Source organism: Danio rerio, chromosome 22, assembly GCF_052040795.2.
Source record: "Danio rerio strain M-AB ecotype USA chromosome 22, GRCz13ab, whole genome shotgun sequence".
Lineage (NCBI taxonomy): Eukaryota > Metazoa > Chordata > Actinopteri > Cypriniformes > Danionidae > Danio > Danio rerio.
In genome coordinates this window covers 40,975,898-40,990,713 of record NC_141042.1, presented here as the reverse complement: position 1 = coordinate 40,990,713, position 14,816 = coordinate 40,975,898, and the positions used below count along the sequence as shown (strand labels likewise).

General features: G+C 37.9%; 1 protein-coding gene across 1 annotated transcript; it reads right to left on the bottom strand.

Annotated features, from left to right (window-relative positions):
* Window positions 1-3,162: 3,162 nt before the first annotated feature.
* Window positions 3,163-12,984, bottom strand: si:dkey-37m8.3. Its single transcript, XM_087304715.1, has 10 exons — window positions 11,561-12,984; window positions 10,647-11,470; window positions 9,854-9,979; window positions 9,346-9,480; window positions 7,878-8,840; window positions 7,684-7,778; window positions 7,505-7,555; window positions 6,408-6,903; window positions 6,037-6,146; window positions 3,163-4,721 (listed from the first exon to the last, which is right to left on the bottom strand). Exons 2-9 carry the CDS (start codon window positions 10,930-10,932, stop codon window positions 6,043-6,045), a joined length of 2,256 nt encoding a protein of 751 aa, XP_087160841.1. The 5' UTR covers window positions 10,933-11,470; window positions 11,561-12,984; the 3' UTR covers window positions 3,163-4,721; window positions 6,037-6,042.
* Between the last annotated feature and the right edge of the window lie 1,832 nt (window positions 12,985-14,816).

Below are 14,816 nucleotides of genomic sequence, written 5' to 3'. Positions count from 1 at the left end.
AAATTATGTATGTAATATTTAATAATTAAATATTATGTTCTGAATTAATTTGCCATACACTGCCTTGGTTTAATAAGTTTGTTCTCTGATATCTACATTGTCTGGTTTAGGTGAGTTTAAACTACACATGAAGTCAAAACTGACCTTATTGATCTTGTTAGCTCACGTTGCTAGCTTTGTGGTGAACAATTCATCTGTGCATGTCAGTAAGAAAAACAAAAATAGTTTGCCCTTGTGATCTTTAATTGAAATCTAGTTCAATTCTCAGATTAGATCTGCCTGAGGTAGTGGGCGTGGCTAACATACTTAACCACGCCTCTCCAGCCTTGACAACAAACAGAAATGGTGAGCAGGAGGAGTCTGTTAGGTGATGTTAAGGTTTTGTCATCAAATTGATTTACATTTTTGATGGTGTTTGTTGTTGTGTTTACTTTTTGTTTCATGTCTTTGACGTTGCAGGATAATTATTTCATATTTCCTCAAAGAAGCATTGTAAACATAACAAAAAGTTTCACATGATATACACAAAACTTCTTCTTTTTCTTCTTCATCTTAATCTTCCTCCTCTACGTCTTGCTCTTCTTCTTTTCCTCATTGGTTGGAGATATCGAAAACCCTGTATTCACCAATCAAAAAAACCTGCAGTATCTACAAGAAGCCCGCAGTCACAATCCCCTGCAGGCCAGGTGGGCGTTATTCATTACCTGATTTGACATTTCCAGGTTATAAGAATAGCAAAGCAGATGCCCTTTCCTCTATACAAGGCCCTGAAGATGCTCCTATCGCCCCATTAACTCGGGGCCTCAGCGTCAACGCTTGACTGAGGGCGTGTCTGAAGTTAGGGCTGACGCGATAGTCATAGCAGCGTCAGCCAATGAAATCAGTCAGCACTAGGCCACTGTCTGAGCTGGTGTATTTGCATACAGTGATCTGATTGGCTGACGCTTCCGTCAGCGCATAAAAAGTTGAGCAAGTCCCAACTTTGGCAGCGAGTAACGCCACTGAAGACAGATCCATAATGCAGTTCGGCAACGCCTGACGTCACCCATTCAAAGTGAATGGAAAGCGTTGAAGCTGATGCACTGATTCACCTGATTAGTCCCGTACCTGCACGTCATCATCACTCATTACCCCAGCACCATAAGGGCATGCATCACTCTGCATTCACTGTTCGGCCTCGTTTCAACAACGGACGACTGCATTCTCCATTAGGTCAGTGTCTATAGCTATATTGAAGATACTCACCAGTGTCTCCAGTGTCTGTGTCTTTCTCCGAGTGTTGGTCTGCCCTGGTTCCCAGTCTGGTTGTGTTTAGTCTCCGTGTCTGGCTCTCTGTGTTCCTGCATCCCGTCATCATCCATCCGCTCAGGCCATCTTCAACCTGTTTCATGTGTTTCCAAGCTGTTCATATACTTACCACCCTGGTTCCTGTATCCTTCTGACGGATGAAATGTTGACACAAATGGTTAGGATTCTTGCAGATATTTTTCCATTAAGCTATATAAAATTGAGAAAGCTTCATTAAATTAATGTTTATTACAATCATGTTGATTTTGGGACACAAACATGATGTTATGCCTCACAATAATACAAATGTTATGTTGGAAATCGAGGGGGGGGTGAAACCCGAGAGGTCAACAGTGACAGAAATCAATGTTTTTCTTTTCCAAACTGATTAAAGTGAAGGTAAAGTTCAACTCAGACCAGTGGAAAAGTGCAGCATAGCGTGATTTTAAAGGCAGTTATTTGCTAAACAGAATGGGCTGTTACTTTGCCCGTGTGGGGGTGGGTTGCCTCATTAGCTTCTCTTTTATTTACAGATCACGCAGTCAATCCTAATTTAGGTCAAACTTTCTATCATGCATCTTTCACAGCGAATAGGTTTAATCCAGGGTTTCACGTACACTCACATTTGTGCCAAATCTCAGGAAAGGTACATTCCTGGTAGGAAAGAAAAGATCTTGTTGTGGTTTTCGAACTCCTGACTAGGAGTGCTACAATATATCTGGCTTTGGCCTTGGCCAGTACTAAAGAGCTTAGTTTCTGTCTGACAATGAACTCTTCATGAAACATTGATTTACCTTCTTGGTTTATGGATTGCCTTGAAGTTTCCATGTCTCCGTATCCTTTAAATGTGTGAAGATTATTCACTAATTCAGGAAAAAACAAAAGAGATAATGTTTCTTTAGTCGTCTCATGTTAACATGTACAGTTGAAGTCAGAATTATTTGCCCTCCTGTGAAGTTTTGTGTCCTTCTTCAAATATTTCCCACTTGACTGATCCCACAGATTCAGGGATTTTTCACAGTATTTCCTATAATATTTTTTCTTCTGGAGAAAGTCTTATTTGTTTTATTTTGGCTAGAATAAAAGCAGTTTTTAATTGTTTTCAGGCCATTTTAGGATCAATATTATTAACCCCCTTAAGCAATATTAGTTTTGGATAGTCTCAAGAACAAACCACTGTTATACAATGACTTGCCTAATTACCCTAGTGAAGCCTTTAAATGTCACTTTAAGCTGAATACTAGTGTCTTGAAGAATATCCAGTCTAATATTATTTACTGTCATCATGGCAAAGATAAATCCGTTATTAGAGATGAGTTATTAACACTATTATGATTAGAAATGTGCTAAAAAAAATATAGAGGGGGGGGGCTAATAATTCAGACTTTAACTGTATATAACAGCACTGGCTGTGTCAAAACAGAATAAAATAAATTCTAATTAATGCAAAAACTCTTTATATAATCTCAATATATAAGTCATTGGTTGTATCCTACAATATTGACAACAGTCAGAATAACATCAGAATAACAAAGTGTTTAAATGATTAAAAATGAGAAGTAATACTGACAGCAAACTCACCGTTATTCAGCTCATGATCAGAGGCTCCGGGGAGAAATTAGCAGTATTTAGGAGACACTTTAAGAGATAGTTCACCCAAAAATGAAAATTCTGTGATCATTTTCATCTGTTGAACACAAAGGAAGATGCACTGAAGAATGCTGAAACGCATGACCATTGACATCCATAGTAGGAAAAGCACACACTGTGGAGGTCAATGGCGAATTCTTCAAAACATCTTTTGTGTTCAACAGAAGAAACTCAAACTAGTGTTGAACAAGTCAAGGAATGAGTAAACGATGGCAAAACTCTTCATTTCTGGATGTACAATCAACTTTATTTATTCAGTAAAAGGATCAATCTGCCTCTTTAATGCTGATCCTGCAAGGATATCGATGGACACGTCATTTGAGGAGGATGTGTTGTTTCTCTAGAGATTATAAGAGGGACGATTACATAAATCCACCCTGAAAGAGTTGAACACCGGCACTCTCAATGTCTCAGATTTCACCTGTACTTCAGTCTGGGTGGCGATGCATTGGGTCAGATTGATAAGATAAGCTAAACCTGATCATCAGTTGTATTTTAGCTCCTGCATGTTGTGTCGTGTGGCTTCAGATCATGACACGGGTTTTTGTTGCTTGACTTTAAAGATGTGATGCAGATGTCATTTAAACAGTGACTTAATAATGATTCAACTAAAATATAATAATTAAGACTTTCATTCATCAAGCCTCACTTCATTACCATGATGAAATGCACTGATGCTAATGCTTAAAGGGGCAGTTCACCCAAAACTGACAATTCTGGCATCATTAATCTCTCTTTACTTATTAACATGTATCAATACTTTGATTATTCATTATTATTAAAAGGCCCTCCACCACCACCTTACTCCTCCTAGCTCATTGAGTATATTGGCATTTCTGAGAGATCCCTCATCCTCAGAGTCCAGAAAAATACCAGAATTCCTAAGCAACTTGGGGCTGTTGCTGTATATGGAGGATGAGGGAGCTCTCAGATTTCATCTAAAAATTGTGTTCAAAACATTTTTTGGCAAAAAGAAACAAGTTCATTTTAGTCTAGGGCAGTTCAAAATAACATTAGAAATCTAGAAGTCTACAATAACTTAATGGGTCAGTGTTAGTGATGTACACTTGCATCTACAACACAAGCTGAAAAACAAGGCCCTCCACCACCACCGTACTCCTCCTAGCTCATTTCTGATATCAGTAATTCTGAAATATGAGAGCTCTCTCATCCTCAAAGTCTAGAAAAATACTCAAATGTTTTTTTTTGGTAGTTTCTGGACTTTGTTTCTGAGCAACTTGGGGCTGTTGCTGTATATGGAGGATGAGGGAGCTCTCAGATTTCATCTAATAAATATCTTCATTTGTGTTCAGGGGATTATTTTCACCAATAAATAAAATACATGCTCATTTTAGCCTAGGGCTGTCCTAAAATCTATAATTTTTAAACCTTTTGCTTATCATATAAACCTGACCCAATGCATTGTACTGGCGCCGGTGTTTCCTAATCATCATCATCCTCAGGAGAAACAACACTTCCTCCTCAATATGCCGTCAGATTTAACCATCCGTATCCTCGGAGTCGACCGCTGGTTTCCATTTCCGACTGCACAGAAGAGGCAGTTTCCTGGGAGAGATGACGATGCTGATCCTGCAGACTCTGGGTCAGGCTCTGGTTCTGGATCAGTTCTTCTTTTTTCCATTTGCAGTGAAGAAATGGCTTCTTTATGAGGTTTTTGTTGATTTTTATGAGTTTTTTGTAGAAAATCTTGATTATTTTTTTCTTTTTTTAAGATGAGGGGATTTTCTGTAGAAGATTTTGCTGCTTTCTATGTGAAGTTCACACTGAGGAAAAACAAAAGAGGAAATATTACAGACATGTCTAGGTTTTGTCTAGCGCATACTGTATCAATAAAACGAGAAGCAGCACAATAGAAAACACATGTTGTCTGTGAATGGCTTCATAAAGCTCCAACAATCGACTGATGAAACAATTCCTGCTAATGTTTGACTAGAGAGTTTATGAGTGTTTATTACAGAAAGTAAGGCCAGTCGGTGTGAAGATGCTATATGCAGCTAAGATTTGAGTTAAAACATCCTCATACTGTACATGCATGTGTGCAATTTTACTGACCAAATCATTTATAATCTTTTCTTAGTCACAACTGTGACAATTTGTGAGATCAAATGTTTGAGTTTAAGTTATATATGTATTTATCTAAAATATATATAATATATATATTATGTACCATTGTACCAGCGCCAATGTTTCTTTATCATCATCGTCCTCAGAAGAAACAACAATTCCTCCTCAATATGTACTCATATATAACATACATATAAAATATTATGTTATATATTTATTTATTTAAAATATATATTGATAACACTTTGTTGGACTGACTCAAGTTGTATTTCATAGTATAAATTGTGTTTTTTTTTTAGTTGGTGCTAAGCATATTTATTACATGGAAAATTAGCCCTCCATTTAAATTAATTTAGTCTTAAATTTCAGTTTACAAAGCATCCCAGCGGTCACAAATAATGCAAATTGATTTAATAATTGATTAACTTGATGTAAAATCGACATTAAACCGACATCATTGGCGTCAAAAAACAGGACACCAATTTGATTGATTTGATCATTTTGACATCAAGGTAGTTTAAATGCATTGTAGGTATACAAAATCCAGCGTAAATGAGAATACAACTTCTCTTATAATACATTTTGCGTCATTATTTTTGGATTTTGAGTGTACAAACCATCCCAGAGGGCACATTGATATCAAAACCACATGAAAAATGCAAACTGATCTGATGTCAGTTGAACTAGACGTCCAGTCTTAGACATCAATTTGATGTTGTTTAGACATCAAGCTAGTTCACATCTACTGTAGGGATATTTATAATTTACAAATGAAGCTTTCAGATTAATAAAACATTTCATATAATATTTCTGTCATCATTTTGGCGGTCAAAAGAACATCATTGTGTGAATGTCAACTAGACGTCAAGATTTTGACATCAAACTATTCAGCATTTTGGACATGCTTTTGTAATGTTCATTTGACTTTAAAGTAGCTGATGGAAACCGCCTAAACTACTCTGACATTGGCCGATCAGTCTTGTAAATGTTGTTCCCTTCAGGCTGAGTGTTTACCTTCATTTACGTTGAGTCTTCATCCAAGTGCGACTTCATCCAGTCATGTTGTAAGAACTCATCCAGTGTCATGCTTTCGTTCAGACACTTTTCGATCAGGTCACTGCATTCTGTACAAGGAGAAAGAGGGTTAATACACTGCATATAAGACTACATCTTACTTATAAGATTGCACAATATGCACTAAAGCTGACATTTATCAAGGTTCCCTTCTGAAATTTGCAATTAATAATATACTACCAATGGCTGTATCCTAAACCGCCCCCTATACACTTAATAGTGCAGTTCCAAGATGTGCATAAATCTTCAAAAACTTGAAAAATAAAGTTTAAATCTTTTAATGAAAACACAGCTAGGGTCTGTTCACTCACCACTGGTTAAGCTGGGTTCATGTAATGTACAGGGCTTGGATTTAGCAACACCGAAATTCAGCATGCCTCCGGTCACCATGTAATACAGCAGGTAGCCTATATCCCAGGCGCTGGACAAGACGGCTCTATGGTAGTTTAGTGCCAGCACTTTGAAAGCACAGCCGAAGTCAATCAGCTTGATCTGCCAAGTCTCCGTGTTGACCAGGATGTTGCCGGGATGTAGGTCGTTGTGCACAATGCCATTGTCAAAGCAATGCTTGACTGCCAGGACTATCTGTCTCACCAGGCGACATGCCACAGGTTCCTCCAGCTTGCCGCGATTGCGTATACAGTCCCTCAGTGCTTCACAAGGCTTTGGGTACTCCATGACTATTGAAATGTATCCAGGTTCATTAAACCAGTCGTACATTTCGATCACGTATGTGCACAATGGCGGCCGCTTCAGCTTGAGCATAAACGCCACTTCTTCAATCACCGGTTTGGCAGCTAAATCAGGCTGAGGAGAAAAAGAGAACAAGGGTTAGGAGATGCAGATCTGAAGAAAGGCAGCATTTAAAGGAACACTTCATGCACAAACGTGTTCAGATTTTCAGAAAAAGAAAAAATACAAAGTCTCTCAGGCATTCTGAATGGGGCAATTGTCTTGAAAATTGCTTGCCGAATCTACAATTAAATGTCATATTAGGAATCAACAATAAGATTAAACAAGGGAGCTCTCAGATTTCATCTAAAATATCGTCATCATTTGTGTTCTGATGATGAACGGAGCTCTCCAGGATGAGTGATTGATAACTGAACTGCCATTTTTGGGTAAACTAGTGTTTAAATGCACGCTACGTTGCTTTAGTATGTTTGTATTTATTTAGTATTTACAGTGCAGCGACGAACTGCAGTAACTGCTCACATTAATCAGATTTCAGCAAAATATCTGTGCAGAAAGAACGGTCAATTTTACAGCAGTGCAGCGATGCATGAAGAACAACTAAATGACTTTCTTCAACTTGATCATGAGTGAGCTTTTCAAATACAACTACACAACAGTAAATGTGTCCAAACCATTGAAGAATTAAACATTGACTGATTTTTTCCCAACTTACCATAAAGACGTATTGATCAGTGTTTCTCTTTTGAGTCTGCTTGACGGCAACCTGCAGAGAGGAAATACAATTATTATTATTATTTTCCACACATTCCTCAGTCTCTAATTTATTTAATCAACACTGATGCTCAATTAGACGATTTACAAAGGGAGCAACATGTGTGGTAAGAGTTTTACCTCTACGCGATCAGATTTACGGATCGCTTTGCGTACTGTGCCGTAGCTCCCGCTTCCCAGAACAGCTCCCAGACTGTAGAAACTTTCCACAGATCCTGAAAAAAGAAGAGATTGTTTAAGTGCTTTCAGGTCTATCATACTGATATCTTACATTAACAAATAAATGTTGTATTAGCATATATAATAGTACTGACGGTAATCGTCATAGGCTCCTGACGCTGAGATCTGGAGCCCAGACGGTCCAGGGACAGGCTTTGGATCTGGATGAGGCTTAGCAGCAATCTGGATCTGAGATGGTCTAGAAACAGGCTCTGGATCTGGATGAGGTTTGGCAGTATTCTGAATCCCAGATGGTCCAGGGACAGGCTCCTCATCCGAATCAGGCTCTTCATCCGGATCTGACTCCTTATCTGGATCTGGCTCTTCATCTTGATCAGGCTCTTTATTTGGATCGGGCTCTCGATCAGGATCTGGCTCTTCACCCGGGTCTGGCTCTTGATCTGGATCTTCACCCTGATCTGGATCTTCACCCGGATCTGGCTCTTGACCTTGATCTGGCTCTTTACCCGGATCTGGCTCTCGATCTTGATCTGGCTCTTCATCCGGGTCTGGCTCTTGATCTGGATCTTCACCCTGATCTGGAGCTTCACCCGGATCTGGCTCTCGATCTTGATCTGGCTCTTCACCCGGATCTGGCTCTCGATCTGGATCAGGCTCTCGGTCAGGCTCTGGATCTTCATCATATTCTTGATCTGAATCTGGCTCTTGATCTGGACCTGGCTCTTGATCTGAATCAGGCTCTGAAACCAGATAAGGCTCTCGATCTGGACCTGGCTCATGATCTGGATTGTGCTCTGAATCAGGATCAGGCTCTCGATCTGGATCAGGCTCTTGATATGAACCTGGCTCGTGATCTAGATTATGCTCTGAATCAGGATGAGGCTCTCGATCTGGACCGGGCTCATGATCTGGATTATGCTCTGAATCAGGCTCTCGATCTGGATTAGGCTCTTGATCTGGATCCGGCTCTTGATCTGGATCAGAATCAGGCTCCACTTTGTTCCGTCTTCTGCGCAGGAAAGGCTTCTTCATGAGCTTCCACACCCTCCTGAAGAAAGCCTGGATTTTGTTCCTCCTGCTGCCTTGTGTTTGGGTTTCTTAAATGAAGAAAAACAACAAAGAACAGATTAGAGACGTGGCGGTCAGTTATTGTGTCGGCTATTAAGAATATATAAATATTATGTCAGACACTAGAGAGCATTTGATTGGTCATAAGATTTGATTTAGGTGGAAGAGACAAACTGCAAGCTTTACATGTTTATAGCTTTTAAATGTGAATTTTGTCAGTTTTGTACCACACTAGCTCATAGATATCCTCAAGTCTAATACACTGATGCTAACATCTAAGAAAAACATTATTTTAATTTCAGGAGAGCTTTAAGGAGTATATATTAATTTTTAGACATATGTCTATGAGAATAGTTGCTTTATGTCTACTAAATTAATTAAACGATCACATTGTGTTGTTTATCTGATGATGTTCAGTTTTTTTGATTCTTTTCAGTGTCCCAAATTATGAAGAAGCTGATTTTCTCAAAATACTTGCACTAAGAGCAGCTTAATGTCTTTCTTTTCTTATTTTGTGGTTGCAGACGGCCTCACCGGTTGTGTTTTCCTCCACACTGCTATCAGGAGAGGACTCATAAGGTGCTGTAGTGTCATCAGAATGCATTGACCAGTCCTCTTCCAGCCACGGACAGAAGTCACTGCAGAAGCTGATGATCTCCAAAGATGAACCTGTACCACACAATCAGTCAAAAGTGTCAAAAAATTAAATATATTCATAAAATATCTTCATGGAAAATTATAAACTTTACCTAATAGTCAGAAAAACCTACATTTTGACTCATCTGAGTGTACTTTTGGCTATTGCTAAACATTTACTACACACACACATTAATAAAGGTGGTTTACAGGGACTCTGCATAGGCGTAATGTATTTTTTACAGTAAAACAGTTATTATATGGCCCCCAGATGCCCATTTAGGACAATTTAAGATTTCTCATCTCAAAGTCTGTGTAAAACCCATTATTGATCATTTCTCATCACTGTTTAATATTGTTTTTGTCATGTTTCATGCTTTAGTCTAATAGCTGCTGACAGACTCACCGGTTGTGTTTTTCTCCGCATTTTCATCAGTAGCGGGTTCACCGGCATCTGAAACCACAGTCCAGTCCTCCTCGTCCAGCCAGGGACAGAAGTTACTGCAGAAGCTGATGGTCTCCAAAAATGATCCTGAAAAACAAAATCAAGCATGAATCAGTCATAACTATTCATAACAAAATATCTCATGAACTATTACCTAAAGGACTGAAGATTGCCGAAAATCATTCATTTTGACTCATACAATGTATTTTTGGCTATTCCTAAACGTTTAAAACGTAAAAACCTCCAATTGCCATCTGAAATGTTCCTCTAAAATGAGCATTTCTATCAGGCTCTTGTGTGTAACGTTATGTTCTGTTATATCACTTTTATGGCAAAGAATAAGTCCTTTTCCTGATCCTTAAAGTGAAATATATCAACATAAACAAAGGAGACTGAGAAAAAATTTCATTTTCGATAGAAATTTCTGATGGCACTTATATTTATGTATACTTGTGTATATGTGTCTGTATTTTCTAATAGGACACATCCTGTGGGTTTTAAAATAGTATTGGATGTGGATTCATTGTTTTGGCTTGGCCCAGTGAAAAACAACTCGACAATTTACCTCACAGGACAACTCTTTCTCATTCCAGAGACTATTTTAACCCCATTATTGATCATTTCTCATTATTGTTTCATATATAATGTGTGTGTTTTATCATTTACACATCTATTTGAATCCCTCAATACTTAATATACCTAATTTAATCATTTTAACACCTAATTAAGCTTGAGTGTTTGCTGACAGCCTTACCGGTCGCATTTTTCTTCACTTTCTCAGCAGTGGAGGGTTTGTGAAGTGTTGTATCGGCCTCTGAAACCACAGTCCCGTCCACCTGGTCAAGCCAGGGACAGAAGTCGTCGCAAAAGCCGATTGTGTCGAACCACAGACCCGCCTCCGCTTTCTCCATTCCACCACACACAGATGCTGTTGCTGCCATCGCGTGGTCAAATACAGGCATCGTGTTTTCACTCATAAATTCTTCTACTTCACTCGTAAAAGTGCTGTAAGTCGACAGATAATTAGTAAATCGATCCATTAACTCAAACTCTGTAAACGCGCTCAAATGACAATCCTTTCTCTTGCTTGATAATCACTCAACTGAAGCTTGGTTTGCCGAGTGACGTCACTTTTGGACCGTTTGGAATGGCGTCACTAGGCGCGCTTATTTTCAAAAGTTCAGAGTTTTGCTCAAAGCTCAAAACAGCACAGAAATGAGTCAATATTAACGAGCCGGGACTGATTTATGTCTGAAACCGGGTCATAATCAATAGAAGACACAGCCCCTGTCATGGTCTGCCTCAGACATAATAGCTCGTCAATGTCAAAATAGCCAATCAAATCAAACATGGCGGGCTTTACAGTTCGCGGAGAATATTTCAAAAATAATTTCCAAAAATACAAAATAAAAGCTCGAGTACAAAACATCAAATTCACGAGTCAGTGTGTTTTTGACAGAATTTTCAGTGTCAGATGACTGTACCATATTGACATTTTATAAAGGAAAAACATTTAAAATAATTGATAATATATATTATTCTTCTGGCTTTATGATATATTTATAGACTTATTTGTTGCTCATTTACATTTTGATATATTTATAGGCTCAAAATAAACTTTAAGAGCTGTTGAAAAATGTCCAAAGCTGTTTTTTTTTAGGTTAACACTTAATTTGGATTGGTGAATGTAACTTTTAGGCTACCCAATAATAAAAATGAAATCACAGTAAATATTATTTGGAAAAACATCCATTTAAACGAAAAATTGATTAATCTAGGCGAACACGCAGCTAATTGAGAGAAAGTCACAGTTAAAGGTTCATTAATAGTGAGAAATGTATTGACGTGTGATCAAATCACCCAGGTTCTTAATGTGGGGATGTCTGTTACGTAAACCTACGTATGTTTTATAAATACATTGATTAAATACATTGCATTGAATAGATCTATAGCCATTTCAATGGATTAAAAATAAGACATAGTTTTCGTTTAATTTTCATCTAAAAATCACTCTAATTCTGTCCCTAATTTAATATACAAGGTTTCTGGATATTGCTTTGGAATTTACAAATAAAACAACTGGCATGAGGCTGGAGGGGAAAAGCTGCAGTTTCCCCATATATCCAGCAGGGGTTCATAGACGCCTGTTCATTTTCAGCTTATATTTCTTGATGCTTTTGGAAATTATTTCCTCAAACTGATGATTTATATATTCACCAGATCTAATTTATCATTCTAAAATACATAAAAAATCATTTTTTTTTGTATTTTTGGTTGTTGTTGTTGTTGATATTTTTATTTGTTTACTTTTTCAAAACAACAGCCAATTTTAATGTTCTGAAGTAAAAAGTCCCAGAAAACACACTCCATGTTGAGTTTGTGCTTTAGCATTAGTTTTGGAGCAGAACAGCCTGGTGTCCTGTCACCTTTGAGCTGTTTATAGGCCAATATTATAGTAAAGCAGCGATTGGTTAGTGATCATGTTAGGAAATTTGTGTTTGCATCTCAATATTTATATAGGGTTAGACCCCTTTTTGACATGAGAACTGCCTTAATCCTTCGTGGCATAGGTTCCAGAAGGTACTGGGAATATTCCTCAGAGATTTTGCTCCATATTAACATGATAGCATCACCAGCCTGAACCCCTGATACAAGGCAGTATGAATCCATGCTTTCATGTTGTTTACGCCTAATTCTGAGCCGGCCATCTGTGACCATTTCACAGCAGAAATGGAGACTCGTCAAACGAGGTAACGTTTCTCCAATCTTCTATTGTCCAGTTTTGGTGAGTCTGTGTGAATTGTAGCCTCAGTTTCCTGTTCTTAGCTGACAGGAGCGGCACCCGGTGGGCTCTTCTGCTGCTGTAGCCCATCCGCCTCAAGGTTGGCCGTGTTGTGTGTTCAGAGATGCTCTTCTGCAGAGCTCGGTTGTAACGAGTGCTTATTTGAGTTACTGTTGCCTTTCGATCAGCTGGAACCAGTCTGGCCATTCTCCTCTGACCTCTGACATCAACAAGGCCCACAGAACTGCCGCTCACTGGATGTTTCCTCTTTGTCGGAGCATTCTCTGTAAACCCTAGAGATGGTTGTGCGATATACACAATAATAGTGATTTCTGCATAATAGGTCCTCTTAAGGGTCATTCATTCATTCATTCATTCATTCAATTTCTTTTCGGCTTAGTCCCTTTATTAATCAGGGGTCTCCACAATGCAATGAACCGCCAACTTATCCAGCACATGTTTTACACAGTGGATGCCCTTCCAGCTGCAACCCTGCACTGGGAAACACCCATACACACTCATACAATACAGGCAATTAAGCTTACCCAATTCAGCTATAGCTCATGATGGATTACTGGGGGAAACCGGAGCACACGGAGGAAATGCCAACTGACCCAGGTGAGGCTCGAACCAGCGACCTTCTTGCTGGGAGGTGATTGTGCTACCCACTGCCCTACTGTGAGCATCCCCCTCCCCCCTTCCACCCCGAAAAGATATTATTGAAATCCTCTGTGAGGACATACATCTTTAAAAAATAATCAATAATTATTGAGTTTGCAGTATTTCTCTTAATAAATGGTGATCAAATGATGCTTGGTATTTGTCAATAAAGTCTGACAGTTAAAAACAATTACCTTTACATTTATATAGTATTTTATTCATATTTAAAATAATACCTAAAATACTTCTCAGCGCTGACTATAATGTATCATACGTTTTGTGATTTGTTTGTTTCAGCATGACAGAAATCAGGTGTTTTGAAATATGAGTTGAGTTTTGCAGTCAGAGTTGGAGCTGTGTGACTGCAAAACCTTTCAATGTATTGTGAAAATCCTTTAAATGTATGGTGAAATCAGACAAATAAATAAATAAAAGCAGATCTTAAACTATAAACTGTTCTGTGTGTCAATTGTACAACATCTCAGATCAACATATCTCATACATATGCACACACACACACACACACACACACACACACACACACACACACACACATGCATGACTGCAACAGAGAACTTTTTATAAAAATTAGCAAAAAAAAAAAGTTCAAAGTCTGAAAAATGTTTATAAATAAATGAAGGACTAATGCTAAAGCACAAACTCAAAGTGGAGTGTGTTGTCTGGGGCTTTTTACTTCAGAACATTAAAATTGGCTGTTGTTTTGAAAAAGAAAATAATTAAAAATATCAACAACAACAACCAAAAATACAAAAAAAATCACATCTGGTGAATATATAAATCATCAGTTTGAGGAAATAATTTCCAAGAGCATCAAGAAATAAAAGCTGAAAATGAACAGGCGTCTATGAACCCCTGCTGGATATATGGGGAAACTGCAGCTTTTCCCCTCCAGCCTCAGATGCCAGTATTTTATTTGTAAATTCCAAAGCAATATCCAGAAACCTTGTATATTAAATTAGGGTCAGAATTTGAGTGATTTTTAGATGAAATTTATTATTAATTATTTTTAATGAATTTAAATGGCTATAAGTTATAAAAACACGTAGGTTTATGTAACAGATATTCCCGCATTAAGAACAGGGGCTTCTACTTAACAAGCAATAATTTAATCACATGTCAATACATTTCTTACTTTTAATGAACCTTTAACTATGACTTTCTCTCAATTAGCTGCGTGTTCACTTAGATTAATCAGCTTTACTTCATTTTAATGGATGTATTTATTGTGATGTAGTTTTTATTGGCCTTTATGTTACATCCACCAATCCAAATGCAGTGTTAACCTGAAAAAACAGCTTTGGACATTTTTCAACAGCTCTTAAAGCTCTTTATTTTGAGCCTATGAATATATCAGAAAGCATATAAATATATCCAAATGTAAATTAGCTATAAATGAGTCTATACATATATCAAAATGCCAGAAGAATAATGTATATTATCAATTATTTAATATGTTTTTCC